Below are 14,999 nucleotides of genomic sequence, written 5' to 3'. Positions count from 1 at the left end.
TAGAGATCAGGCACATATTATTTAGCCCTAAAAAGGAACACTGCACTGATTCATGCTACAACATTGATGAACCTTAAAAATACTATCCTAAGTGAAAGAAGCCAAACACAAAAGACCACATACTGTATGACTCCTCTTATATGAAAGGTCCAGAACAGGCAAACCCATAGAGACGGAAAGGAGAAGGGTGGCTGCCAAGAGCTGACGAGAGGCTGACATGGGGAGTGACTGCTTACCGGGGGTACAGGGTTTCCTTTTGGGGTGATGGAAATGTTCTGGAACTGAATACAGATTGTGACTGTACTAAATGCCATGGAATTGTTCACTTTAAAATGGTTAATCTTATGCTTCGTGAATTTCACCTCAATTTTTAAAAAAGCCAGACACAAAAGAAAATAGATTAACTGGGTGATTTTCCTCATATAAAAAATAAAAACGGGGAAAGCTAATCTACGCTATTCAAATTCAAGATGGTGGTTATTCTGGTGTGGGAAATCTGGGGGTGCTCATAACATTTGATTCTTGCCATGTAGGGTTTATGACAATTCACTGAAATATTTCATATATAGGACGATAGGCACGCTTTCCTGTATGTCTATTATGCTTCAATCAAAAGTTAACTAAAAAGGCAAAGGTGATACGCATATGTATCTATATGTAGATCACTGTGCTGTTTACAAGAGCAAACATTTGGAAAGAAGCAGCGTATAAAATAGGTAAATTATATCTGTTAGATGAGGCATTACAGCCAAAAAAGATAACAGATGATGTGGCAACATGGGGTATTTTAATTTAAAAAGAGCTAAATGCAAACTCGAACCCACATTGTGATTACAAGCAGCATGAAGAAAACAGTGTTTAGAAAAAAAGATCGGAAGCAAATCTGCGCAATGCTAATAGCAGGGGAGATTCCTGCTTTGTCCTCGACTTCCTGTGGGTCTTTCTCAGTACTTACTTTACTCTTTAAATGACAAAGGCATGACAGTAAAAAGCAAGCGGGAGAGTGAGGCCTGGGCTTCTCCGCACCTGAACGCCTGCACCTGGATGGGCTCCTTGAGGTTCTGCCCGCGGAGCTGGCACACCCCTTTGGAGGCCTTCTTCAGCATCTTCTCAGCTGCCTGTTCTTGATGGAAGTCAAGTTTGGTCTGTCTCGTCTGGAACAGCAACACGGGGTGAACCAGATGGGTTTGCTTCCAGTTTTAAGGAAGAGCGATTGAAGCCCCTGCCAGCTCGGCGCACCGGGAGGCTAGAAAGGCCCGCCCGCCCGCCCCCTCCCCCCGTTGGCGGGCCGGGGCCTCACCTGCCTCTCGGCCTCCCGCAGCAGGCTCCGGAAGCGCTCGTCGCGCAGCAGCCAGGCCGGGGGCTCGGCGTGGCCGCGGAGCTGGGCGTCCTCCAGGCGCTGGCGCAGCTCGCGCAGGGCGCACAGCTCCTCGTTCAGCTGCCGCTGCCGCGTCCGCGACGCCTGGAGGTCCAGCTCCAGGTCCAGGGACGTGCGCGCCGCCAGCGCCGCCAGGGAGGACCTGCAGGGCTGCGAGACCGCGGCCGTGAGCGCGCCCACCCCGCCCGCGCCCTGCCTGCAGCTTCTTCCCCGAGTGACCGACCCCACTGGAGGGAGACACCCGCAGCGTGGCCCGACGCCAACACAACACGGATGTGGGCGACACGGGTTCAAACCTCCACTCCGATAACGAGCCAGTGACAGCAAACTGTCCGCTGTAATGACGACCTAGGCTTTGGCTAAAGCGCAGAGAAACAGACCCTCTCACACGGGGCAGGAGGGCATCATCTTTCCCAAGTGCTACTTGACAATATAAGCAAGAGCCACAAAATGTTGTGTTTTCTTTGGTTCTGAAATTTCATTTGACTTGTATCTGAAAGGCACAGCTGATGATGTGCAAAAGGTTTATGACAGAAAAAATCCTAAATACCTAACAAGAGAAAAGTGATCAAATACATTGTAAGGCCAGCAGAACACGCAGCTATTGTAAAAAGATGAAAAATATACCGACATGGCAAAATCTTAATGACCTACTGTATAACGGGAAAAAAGCACGTTATAAACCACGTTGAGGGCTTTCTGGTTAAACACACACAAGCTGTCAAAAACGTTCCTCCCCAGGGAATTCCCTGGTAGTCCAATGGTTAGGACTCCCTGCTTCCAATGCTGGGGTGCAAGTTCAATCCCTGGTTGGAGAACTAAGACTGCAAGCCGCGCAGCGAGGCCAAAACACAACAACAACAAAAAACATTCCTCCCCATATAAGCCTGAAGTAAGCAAGTCTCCTGTTTTCAAGGAAGTTCTAAGACGAGAATAGAATTTTGTACACGGAGCTGAGAGCAGTACTTCCCACGCCACGGCAAACAACGCTGGAGAAGGCAGTTAGTGCAACAAAATCACAAATCCACGAGCCTATCAGCGTTGTCGGGGGGACTGAATAACTGTATGCGTCTTACACACCCATAACACTATTTTGCACATATACAGAAGTTAACTGCATCTGTAAGTGACTTAATAAACACAAACTCACTTAAAAGCTCTGCTGAATTCATGGCAGAGCTCACTGGTTCCCAACCAGGGGTGACTTGGGCCCTCAGGGGACATTTTTGGTTGTCACAACTGGGGGAGGGGGTGACACTGGCAACTAGTGGGTCAAGGCCAGGGATGCAGCACAACGGCCCACAGTGCACAGGACGGCCCCCAACAAAGACAGACCTAGGCCAAAATGCCAACAGCATGGCTGCTGAGAAATACTTTTGTTGCTGAGTTATGTATTTTCTTATCATTCTCAGTCAGCGGCTACTCTACGACCACCACAAGGAGATCTGGCAATTTCTTTTTTTCTTTCAAAGAATTCTTGCCTGGGAAAGTCAGGGAACCACTACCATACAAATTAAAAGTAGCAAAACTGTGTAAACTGGCATGATGTGGAGAAAAAATTCGGTGTATATAAAGGAAAACTGTAGAACAGTCCTATGTAGGAGAATGCTCCATGTTGAAAGACTCAAATTTTCTAAACTGTATATACTCCCTTGTCAAGAAAGAAAGAAGAATCTCGTATACAGAATGGCTGTTTATTAATTTATTATATTTTAAATGTAAAGATCATGTATTATCTTAGATTATGACATTATCTCAGGAAATTAACAAATATTGGAAACATTGACATTATATACATTTTTAAAAATTATATCTAAGTAAACAAGAAAATAAACATATTACCTTTCAATTAATCTTACCTAAAATATTACCTCTTCAGGTTTGTAGAAGTAACTCCCAGGGTACATATAGACGGCATATTAGTCTACGTGGCACATACCTGCTTATAGCGAAGGGTTCGTCTTTCCAAAGTGTTTCGGACAAAGGGGGACTTCCGGGGCAGCGTTGAACTGTCGCTGTCACTACGATAAAGCTACACCAAAAAGATTGAGGTTCAGAACCATTTCCTCAAGAATTCAACATTCATTCTCTGTGTACTCTGAACTGGATTATTTTGTTTCTCGTGCAAGTACTCAAACAGATATGACGTTTAGAGCTTTTACCAAGACTTTGGGTTTCGCTTACAAGAAAACCCTACACAAGAGTTTCAAGCCAAACAAAGACAAACCAAATAAGCAGACCAACCCGCAGCCCCACCCCTCCTTCAGGTCCATTAACCGAACCAGCTGAGGTTTTCCAGGCTAATCGAGCAACACAATTTCAGTCCTATCAATGCCAACTGCCTCTTGATACGGTGTGACGATCATGAAAACCCGCACTCTCCTCAGCGCTTTTCACTTTTTATCAGTCATTCTCATTTGCTGTGTTTCTAGCTTTCGCAAGAGCGGGGAAGACTGGCGTTCCAGAAAAGAGCCTCGTTCCTGGCAGGAGGACAAGCGCACACCACTAACACCCACCCTGCCCATCAAGGGAAAAGGCCTGTCTTTAAAAAGAAAAATAAATAATGCCGACTTCATGGGAGCCAAGACGTTATGTATTTCATTTGGCGGCAGGTTTTCATTTCAGGATCAACATATATCTGTGTGAAAGCAAAGTCCTGGCCTTCACGGCCTTACTTTCCATGCCAATGAACCCCAGATATCAGGAAATGTCACAGCACTGCACTTACGTGCCTCCCAATCATCACAAACATATATAAAAACAAAGAGGCCTCTAGACGCATCGCCGGTCAGTGCGTGCCTTTGTGCAGGGTGCAAAGCACAGGGCAGGGGCTGGAGGCCTGTCTCTGGGGAGGTGAAGGGCTTCCTCCTGCACCACCCCGTCCTCCTCAGCAAGCAGGCTGGAGGCTGCTCCGCAGGGGTTCGGCAGGAGTCTACGATAAGGAAGGACGGCCCTCGATCAGGCACCTCCAGCTGCGTGATGAAGCATCAGGCCCCGCACGGCTGCAGCCTGATGGGGCGGGAGTGCCCCGCCTGACCCTAGGCTGCCCGGAGCAGCACGACCGGGACACCTCACTGCGTGGGAGAGGAGCTGCAGGCCTCGCGAACGTGGCCACCTGGGCCCCAGCTCCTGTTGCTCCCTCCTATGAGTAAAGGATTCCCTGCCCAAGAAAGGTAGGCTCCCTGCTCAGCTCCCGGGTGGTGACCTGTTAAGTCCCTAGAACGTTCTAAGTTTCTCTGTTTACCTGGAGACCTTGGCCCGGCCACACAGTCTCTGCTGACAATGTGAGGGGGGCCCTGGGCCACCAGCTTGACCCTGGAGGGGCTGCAGATGGTCAGCCACGCTGGCCACCAGCTGTGCCCCGTGACGACCCCCACAAAACCCCTGGGTACCAAGCCTCGGGTGAGCGTCCCTGGTTGGCTGTGCTCCGGGCACGCTGCCACTGCTCCGAGAGGTGAGAGCTGCCGCACAACTCCGCTGCGGGAGAAGGGCTGGAAGCTCCTTTCTGAGCCTGAGGGTGGGCCTGGGGACCCCTCAGTGTCTCCCACGTACGCCTGAGGGTCTGCCTCTCTCATATGATCAAACTCTGGCTCCGCCCTAATGCAGCGGCTCCACGGCAGCCCCTTCAAGGGAAGATGCTTTCCCCAACGAGCCCCGTCAGAGGAGCGGGAGGGTCAAAGCTCTGCTCGAGCCAAACGGCGCCCCAGTGTGCTGCGCCGTGAGCACTAATCCTCAACAGCGCCTCGTCTCTGCTAGTCCGTGCCGTCACTGTCACACGGCCACGGCCGGCCGACCTCCAACCTGCTGTCCTGTCTCCACGGACCACAGCAGGTGGGGTCTCCCCCTCCACCTGTCTCAGAGTTCTCAACCCTGCGTGCAGGTGAGGGTCAGCCGGGAGCTCCAACCCTCTGCTGCCCAGCCCCGCCCGCGACCGATGAAGAATCCTTCCAGGCAGGTGGCAAAGGACTCCCGACTTACTCTGCAAACGTACTGGCTTCGTGCTCCGGGCGAGAAAGTCTGGGAACGGACAATGGTGCTGCTCCGCGTAAAGGGCGAGCCGCGGGCCCTGCGGCCGGGCCTCTCCTTCGGCAGACTCGCCACCTCTTCTGGGAAGAGATCTTCTGTGTTGGTTTCCTTATCAACCTAGATAGTAATTTATTGTTTACCACGACTCTTTCTAGAACACAAGCATTAAATTAGTGTAGTCACCAAACAACCTTGCCATTTCTACTGGAGGTCTAACTGGCATTTCACACTCAACACGTCCAAAATGGAATTTCTGATATTCCCTCTGCCAAGGACCTCTACTTTCCCATTTGCTCCAGCAAAAAAAGTGTTCGTGTCATTCTGGACCCAGCTCTCTTTCATACACCCTATACCTGGTCCAAGATTAAATCCTGTTGGCTCTGTGCTCGAGATTAAGCATGTTTCGACCTCCTATCACCAACCCTCCATCTGGGTCACCATCGTCTTGTGCCTGATTAGCACAGGAGTCTTCTCACCCGTCTCCTGGATTCCACGCCTCCCTCCTCCCTTCAAACCCTTCTCAACACAGCACCAGGGACATCCTGGTAAAAACTGAAGTCAGACCCAGCAATTCCACTCCTAGGTGTATACCACAAAGACCTGAAAACAGGTGTTCAAACAAATACTTGCACACAAATGTTCATAGCAGCCTTATTCAAACAGCCAAAAGGTGGAAGGAGTCCAAACATCCACGGGCGGATGAGCAGATAAACAAAACGTGGCATACTCATGCAAGCGATGAGAAGGAGGGAAGTGCTGGTAGATACTACAATCTGATGTACCTTGAAAACATTAGGCTGAGTGAAAGGCCAGTCACAAGAGGCCACATGCTGTATGAGCCACTCATTCATTAATTTTTATTGAAGCATAATTGACTTACTATGTTATATTAGCTTCAGGTGTTCAACATACTGATTCCATATTTTAATACATTACAAAACGATCACCATGATAAGTCTAGTTACCGTCTGTCACCATACAGAGTTAACACAATATTATTGACCTTATACCCTATGCTATACATTACATCCCAGTGACTTACTTATTTTATAACTGGAAGTTTGTACCTCTTAATCTCCATCTCTTATTTCCCTCATCCCCACCCCCTCAACCCCCCTGGCAACCACCAGTTTGTTCTCTGTATCTATGAGTCTGTTTCTGTTTTGTTATGGTTGTTCATTTGTTTTGTTTTGCTTTTAATTCTACATATAAGTGAAATCATGCAGTATTTCTCTTTCTCCAACTTATTTAGCATAATACCCTCTAGGTCCATCTGTGCTATTGTAAATGGCAAGATCTCCTTCTTCTTTATGGCCAGTATTTCACTGCATATTATGTATATACATATGTATGTATATATATGTGTGTCTGTGTGTATACATATATACACACATATATACCCCGTCTTCTTTACCCATTCATCTATTGACAATGGACACTTAGGTTGTTTCCACATCTTGGCTATTGTAAATAATGCTGTAATACGTATAGGGGTGCATATATCTTTTCTAACTAGCGTTTTTGCTTTCTTCAGAAAAATACCCAGAAGTGGAACTGCAAGATGGTGTGGCAGTTCAACTTTTAACTTTTTGAAGAACCTGCTTACTGTTTTCCACAGTGGTGACACCAATTTACATTCCCACCAACAGTGCACAAGGGTTCCCTTTTCTCTACATCCTCTCCAATGTTTGTTATTTGTTGTCTTTTTGATGATGGCCATTCTAACAAGTATGAGGTGATACCTCACTGTGGTTCTGATTTGCATTTCCCTAATGATTAGTGACACTGAGCATCTTTTCATGTGTCTATTGGCCATCTGAATGTCTTCTTTGGAAAAATGTCTATTCAAGTCCTCTGCCTAGTTTTTAATCAGGTTGGTTGTTTTTTTTGATGTTGAGTTGTCTGAGTTTTCTGTGTAGTTTGGATATTAACCCCTCGTCGGATATAACGTTTGCAACTATCTTCTCCCATTCAGCAGGCTGCATTTCTGTTTAATTGATAGTTTCCTTCACTGTGCAATAGCGTTTTAATTTGATAAAGTCTCATTTGTTTTTTGTTTGTTTGTTTCCCTTGCCTTAGGAGAGATATCCTAAAATACATTGCTAAGACTGATGTCCAAGAGCATACCTACCTATGCTTTCTTCTAGGAGTTTTATGGTTTCAGATCTTACATTTAAGTCTTTAAACATTTTAAAATTTAATGGGAACGTAGTCCAGTTTGATTCTTTTGTATGTAGCTGTCCAGTTTTCCCAATACCATTTATTGAAGAGGCTGTCCTTTCCCCTCTGTATTTTCTTGTGTCCTTCATCATAGATTAGTTGATTATGTAAGTGTGGGTTTATTTCTGGGCTCTCTACTCTGTTCCATTGACCCATGTGTCTTTTTTTGTGTGCCAATAGCATGCTGCTTTGATTACTGTAGCTTTGTAGTACAGTTTGAAATCAGGGAGCATGATACCTCCAGCTCTATTCTTCTTCCTCAAGGTTGTTTTGGCTATTCTGGGTCTTTTGTGTTTCCATACAGTTTCTGGATTACTTTTTCTAGTTCTGTGAAAAATGCCTTTGGTATTTTGATAGGTATTGCATTCAATCTGTGGATTGGCTTGGGTAGTATGGTCATTTTATCATTAATTCTTCCAATCCATCAGCATGGTGTATCTTTCCATTTGTTTGTGTTGTCTTCAATTTCTGTCATCAATGACTTAACACTTTTCTGAGTACAGGTCTTTTACCTCCTTGGTTAGATTTCTTCCTGAGTATTTTATTCTTTTTGATGCAGCTGTAAACTGAATTATTTTCTTAATTTCTCTTTCTGATAGTTCATTGTTAGTGTACAGAACTGCAGACGATTTCCATATATTAATTTTATATCCCTTAACTTTAAATGTTGCCACTTTACTGAATTCACTGATGAGGTCTAGTAGATTTTTGGTCGCATCTTTAGGATTTTCTATGTATAGTATCATGTCATCTGCAAACAGTGACAGTTTTACTTCTTCCTTTCCAATTTGGATTCCTTTTACTTCTTTCTCTTGTCTGATTGCTGTGGCTAAGGCTTCCAATACTATGTTGAATAAAAGTGGTGAGAGTGGGCCTTGCTCCTGATCTTAGAGGAAATGCTTTCAGCTTTTCACCATTGAATATGATGATAGCTGTGAGCTTATCATATATGGCCGTATATGGTCGAGTTATGTTCCCTCTATACCCACTTTCTGGAGACCTTTTATCATAAATGGATGCTGAATTTTGTCAAAAGCTTTTTCTGCATCTACTGACATGATCTTGATTTTTATTCTTCAATTTGCTAACATGGTGTATATCTCTTGGATTGATTTGTGGATACTGAACAATCCTTGCATCCCTGGGATAAATCCCACTTGAGCATGGTTTATGATCCTTTTAATATATTGTTGGATTTGGTTTGCTAGTATTTTGTTGAGCATTTTTGCATCTATGTTCATGAGTGATATTGGCCTGTAGCTTTACTTTTTTGTGGTGTCTTTGGTTTTGGTCGGGGTGATGATGGCCTCATAGAATGAGTTCAGAAGCACTCCTTCCTCTTCAATTTTTGGAAATAGTTTAAGAAGAATGAGTGTTAACTCTTCTTTAAATGTTTGGTAGAATTCACCTGTGAAGCTATCTGATCCTGAACTTCTGTATGTTGGGAGTTTTTAAATTACTGATTCAGTTTCATTACTGATAATCGGTCTGTTCATGTTTTCCATTTCTTTCTGATTCAGTTTTGGGAAATAGTATGTTTCTAGGAATTCATCCATTTCTTCTAGGTTGTCCAGTTTACTGGCATACAACTGTTGATAGTAATCTCTTATGATCCTTTGTATTTCTGTGGTGTCAGTTGTAACTTCTTTTTTGTTTCTTTTTTTTCTTTTTTTGCTGTGCCATGCAGTCTGTGAGTCTTAACCACTGGACCACCAGGGAAGTCCCCTCTTTTTTTCATTTCTGATTTTACTTATTTAGGCTCTCTTTTTTTCTTGATGAGTCTAAATGTTTACCAATTTTGTTTATCTTTTCAAAGAACCACTTCTTAGTTTCACTGATATTTTCTATTGTTCTTTTTAGTCTCTTTCATTAATTTCTGCTCTGATCTTTCTTTCTTTCCTTCTACTAACTTTGGATCTTATTTGTTCTTCTTTTTCTAGTTCCTTTAGGTGTTAAAAAAAAAAAACCTCCCAAATGCAGATTTTCGACTGTGAGGTGGGTCAGCACCCTTAACCCCTGTGTTGTTCAACTGCAGTCGTACTTTTGGTACACCTGTGGGTGGAGGTGAGCTCTTCCCTACTCTGTCATCTTGGCTACGATCCCCTGGAGTCTGATCTTTTAAACCCTGGATGATTCCATTTACACAAAACATCCAGAATTGGCAAATCCATAGAAACAAAGCAGATTGGTGGTTGCCAGGGGTCGGGGAGAGATAAGGGAGAATGAATGCTAATGGTTATGGGGTTTTACTTTGGGGTGAAAGAAACGTCTTGGTACCAGAGAGGAGCGGTGGCTGCACAACATTGTAAATGTATTCAAAGTCACTGAAATGTTCACTTTGAAAGGGTTCATTTTATGAGATTTTCATGTCAATAAATTATTCTAGGAAAATGTTTAAAAAGTGAGTCAGATCACATCACCCCTGGGTTCAAAACTATCCACCAGTTTTCCAATGTTCTCAGAGAAAAAGCAAGAGTCCTGAGTAGGCCCTGTATGATGTGGCCCCTTGACTCCCTCTGTCCTCAGCTCTGATGCCTCCTTACCCCGACCCCACGTGCACTTGCAGCTCCCTGCACCTGAATGCCCATCCCCAGCCCCACACAAGGCTCCCAGACTCCTTTCTTAAGGACTTTGCTCAAAAACTGCCTTCTCAGTGAGACTTCTATGACCTTTCACTTCTATTATAAAAAAAATACATAAAACTAACCATCGTGGACTTCCCTGGTGGCGCAGTGGTTAAGAATCCACCCGCCAATGCAGGGGACACGGGTTTGAGCCCCGGTCCGGGAAGATCCCACATGCCGCGGATCAACTAAGCCCATGCGCCACAACTACTGAAGCCTGTGCGCCTAGAGCCCACAGTCCACAATAAGAGAAGCCACCACAACGAGAATCCTGCACATCACAACGAAGAGGAGCCCCTGCTCTCCGCAACTAAAGAAAGCCCGCACGCAGCAACGAAGACCCAACGCAGCCAACAATAAATAAATAAGTAAAATTTACCATTGTAACCATTTTTCATTGTGCAGTTCAGTAGTATTAAATATACTTACATTGTTGTGGAAGAGATCTCTAGAATTTTTTCACCTTCCCAAACTGAACTCTATCCCCATTCAACAACTCCCCATTTCCCCATCTCTAGCCCCTGGTAACCACCATTCTACTTTCTGTCTCTATGAATTTAATTACTTTAGGAATCTCATATAAGTGGAATCGTATAGGATTCATTCTTTTGTGACTGGCTTATTTCACTTAGCACAATGTCTTCAAGCTTCATCCATGTTGTAGCCTGTGACATGACTTCCTTCCTTTTTAAGGCTAATATTCCATATACATATATACCACTTTTTCCTTATCCATTCAGCTGTCGATGGACACGTGGCCTGCTTCCACCTCTTGGCTACTGTGAATAATGCTGCTATGAACGTGGATGTGCAAGTATCTCTTGGAGACCTGCTTTCAGCTCTTTTGGATGTACATCCAGAAGTGGAATTGCTGGATCATATGGTAATTCTATTTTTAGTTTTTTTAAAAAATAGATTTATTTATTTATTTTTGGCTATGTTGGGTCTGTACTGCTGCGCACAGGCGCCGCGCACAGGCTTTCTCTAGTTGTGGCAAGCAGGGGCTACTCTTCGTTGCGATGTGCGGGCTTCTCATCGCCGTGGCTTGTTTTTGTTGCTGAGCATGGGTGCGCAGGCCATGTGGCTCACGGGCTTAGTTGCTTCGTGGCATGTGGGATCTTCCTGGACCAGGGCTTGAACCTGTGTCCCCTGCATTGGTAGGTGGATTCTTAACCACTGCACCACCAGGGAAGTCCCTAGTTTTAATTTTTTGAGGAAGCTCCATACTGTTTTCTATAGCGGCTGCACCATTTTACAGTCCTGATGTTTGTAGATACCAATTTACATTTCTAAATGTAACCCTTTCTAAAATGGTAAATCTTTCTAAAAATGCAAACCCTGCTTTCCTACCATCTCATTCTTCAGTAGCCCCTTCGACTATCTCAGACGCTGCTGTATTTTACTGGTTTACCCTGTCTGTTGCCCACAGGGCAGGACTTTCCATTTGTTTCTTTGCTGCTGCATCTGCAATGCCTGGCAGCTACCACATGCACATGGAAAGAGAGAATGAAAATGTGGTGAAGAACTAACAACTGGGGAGTCTAGGTGAATGGGATACGAGTATGCGTTGTACTATTCTAGCAACTTCTCTGTAGATCTGAAGTGCTTCAAAATTAAAAGTTGAGGGAGAAGGACACACCAAGCTAGCCTCCCACAGCTACTGCCCCTGACGTGGGCCAACGCTTGTCAAAGTCTTAGAAAGAGGAATAATGGCCATGACCGGCAGCCACGCCCAGAACCTCTCCGCCCGAGGCACTTCATGGGCTGTAGTGCGGGAGGCTGCCAGCGGGCGGCTCTCACTTCTCTCAGGACCTGTGTTTTGGACTGAGATCAGGGGCTGTGGTGGTAGACGTTGTGATGAGTTGAACAGTTGGGAAACAAAGTTGCAGTCGAGCACTGATAGTGTCTCCCAACCCCACTGGGCTCCTTAGACATTTGTCACCGCAAACCTGAAAGATTGCCCCAGTGGAGACCCCGTGATGGGCACAACTAGGGTCGGGTGAACAGAAGGGCCAAAAGGATGCTTCACTGCTCTTAATGGCACAAACGGAGAAAAATGACAAGCGTCCAAAACGTTAGGGACGCACAAAACATCCTGAGCCACACGCGGCCCTGAAGATGGCACATGAAGGAGTAAAAATCCACCCCGTTTAGTTGTCCTTTCCTTTTAATTTCAAGTAGACAGACGTTTCCATGGTACCTGCTGTTTACAGATCTGAGGCCCCTCACTTCAATTCCCTCGCGTAGGGCACACAGCCCGTCCTTCCAGGGCAGCGCCTGGTGCAGTGAGGCAAAACATCAGGGGCTCCGCGAAACCCTTTGTCCTCTCCTGCTTACCTTCAGAGGTGGGGGCTGAAGTTTCTTGGGGCTGTAAGGCTCTGCCTGGCCAGCAAACGTGTGTCCGTGGATGGAGGTGACACCAACGCAGCAGGGCTCTGGGTGCGGGGGGCTGGTCTGGGCGCAACTGCTACAGCCACTGTCCACCGAGTCGGCTTGCCAACTCCTGAAGGCGGGCGTGGCAAAAGCCCCCAAAACGTTCATCAGGGCACTGACTTTACTGCTGCACTCAGGGCACAGCAGCAGAGCCGCCCAATATTTGCTTCCAGTAACTGAAGACGGTTGCTTTTCTCATAAAATGAAAGGCAGTTCTGTTTCGTAGGGAAGACTGAGCTACAAGGCCTTTCATTAAGAGGGTCTGTCTGTCTGTATCGCCCAATTGCAGCCCCTGAAGACGCCAGCATCCCGGAAGCCCCTCTCCCCGAGCCCTCCCAGCCTCCTGCCCATCCCTGAACACACACCCTCCCACCTCTGCCGTGCACTTTCCCTTTCGGAAATAAACTCCTCTTGAAAACAAATCCAGAGAAAGCTATTAGGAAGAAGTAGCAAGCTTTGGAAACATGATGCTCTTTATGGAAAACCGTGGAAGCAAAGCAACATGAAAGTGCTGCCGGAAAGGACCCGCTGGGAAGCGATTCACTTGCGGCGCCTGTCCATCTGAGCTATTTTTCTACTGCAGACCCATCTGCCCCGAGTCAAGCGTTCACCCACGGGCTGCTCCGGGGAAGACGTAAAGGGACATCGCATGATTCCATTTACAAGAAAGGCCCAGGACAGGCAAATCCCTGGAGATGGCATGCAGACGGGCAGTTGCCAGGGGCTGGGAGGACTGGGCGCACTGTTAATGGTATGGGGTTTCCTTTCGGCATGACGAAAACGCCCTCAACTTGAGTGTGATGTTGGGGGCACAGCTCTGTGCCAGTACTAAAAACCACCGAATCGTCCACTTAATGGGTGAACTGTATGGTAGGGAGATTATATCCCAATAAAGCAGTTAATAAAGAAAAAAAACAAAACTTAAAGGACCCTATTGTATTCAATCTGGGCAGAGGGAGTCCCTCAACAGTTCCCCCCTTTAAGAGAAATTCGGGGAACAGAAGGAAAGGTGAAAAGACTACACGTAGAGCTGAGGTCAGTGTACTGCCCTCGTGCAGACTGGCATACGATCCCCCATAAGGATCCCGACTTCTGGGCAAAGGTACCGAAGAGCCGCCGCACACATTCTACGCAGCGTGGCGTCTGATGAACACCCCGGCGGCCTCTCGCCCAAGGGGCTGCTGGCCGCGCTCACCTCTCGGACACAGCCTCGGCCTGCTCCGCCCTGCGCTCCATCTCCACGACCTCCTCCTCCGTGTACTCCAGCTTCACCCGCTCCTCGGCCAGCTCTCTCTCCACCGCCTGCAGCTGGGCCGTGGTTCTCGCCAGCAGCACCGTCACCGCGTCCTACAGGACCAAAGGGACGCTGCTAAGAAGCAGCCGAGGCCAGCGGCGTGCGGGCGGCAAAGCAGAAAGCGGGCGCCTGCACGGCCCATGGGGAGCATCCCTGCTGCCGGGCTGATGGCCATCCCCGGCTGCTCTGCAGCGGGAAGCAGCTCACCCCCCGGGCTGGCAGCAAGACAGTAACTTGGCCTTTCCATATGGCTCTGAGGACTCAAATTTTAAGCAACCAACGCATCACTCATCATCATGAACAAGTTGCATTAAAGAATATTACCATGAACGGCCACATACATCACTATAGTCCGTTTTTATTACTTCCCTTGAAACCCTGCTTCTTCGTCGCCACTGTGTTCTAAGACTAAGTCTACACGCGTTTCTTAGAAACAATGTCCCCAGGAAAAGCCCGTCTCAAAGCCAGGCCACCTACTGTCTTTCCAGACGTGGCGGGCGCAGGGTCCCGGAAGTCGCTGTGTCCCAGACGCTCGTCCTCCCGCCGGGGGGGCTCGGGGCCGGTGAACACCTGCACCGAGTACCAGCGCAGCTGCATCTCGCTCGAACCATCGTAATCAGCCAAGTTAATCTGAGCAATGCCCTGTGCGGTGTTTTTTTAAAAAAAAAAAAGCAGAACAGGCCCTGAACGACTGCACCTTAACAACCAATGGGCATCAAAGTCACTCTTTAATCTTAAGCAGAAAGGCCATACAATGTGTCACTGCTATTCAAAGGACTGCAGTAAAATGAAAGTCATCGAAAAGGATCGTAATGGGGGTGGCTCCTCGCTTGCTTGTTCAGCCCAATCAGAAAGTGCTAGAAGGGGAACAGGGGCAGAGAATGGACGACATGGAATGGTGGGTCAGGCTCAGGATCTGCCACTCAAAGAGCCGCTGATTCTAGCAGGAATTTTTGAAAAAAGAGAGGATTGGTGTAAAATAATATAAATAAATAAATAAATAAATAAATACCCACCCACCCAC

General features: G+C 46.7%; 1 protein-coding gene across 2 annotated transcripts in view; it reads right to left on the bottom strand.

The window, feature by feature from the left end:
• WWC3 (WWC family member 3) overlaps nucleotides 1–14,999 on the bottom strand; it is a 118,133-nt gene that overhangs the window by 3,110 nt on the left and 100,024 nt on the right. For both annotated transcript variants that reach the window (XM_082610406.1, XM_082610407.1), the window contains exons 16-22: nucleotides 14,453–14,617; nucleotides 13,877–14,028; nucleotides 12,586–12,751; nucleotides 5,357–5,521; nucleotides 3,318–3,410; nucleotides 1,301–1,528; nucleotides 1,027–1,154 (exon numbers count right to left, since the gene is read on the bottom strand). In XM_082610406.1, the coding sequence (XP_082466532.1) occupies nucleotides 1,027–1,154; nucleotides 1,301–1,528; nucleotides 3,318–3,410; nucleotides 5,357–5,521; nucleotides 12,586–12,751; nucleotides 13,877–14,028; nucleotides 14,453–14,617 (1,097 nt within the window). The remainder of the gene's footprint in view (nucleotides 1–1,026; nucleotides 1,155–1,300; nucleotides 1,529–3,317; nucleotides 3,411–5,356; nucleotides 5,522–12,585; nucleotides 12,752–13,876; nucleotides 14,029–14,452; nucleotides 14,618–14,999) is intronic.

Source organism: Mesoplodon mirus, assembly GCF_964341445.2.
Source record: "Mesoplodon mirus genome assembly, chromosome: X".
Lineage (NCBI taxonomy): Eukaryota > Metazoa > Chordata > Mammalia > Artiodactyla > Ziphiidae > Mesoplodon > Mesoplodon mirus.
This window is presented reverse-complemented; position numbering and strand designations above follow the sequence as displayed.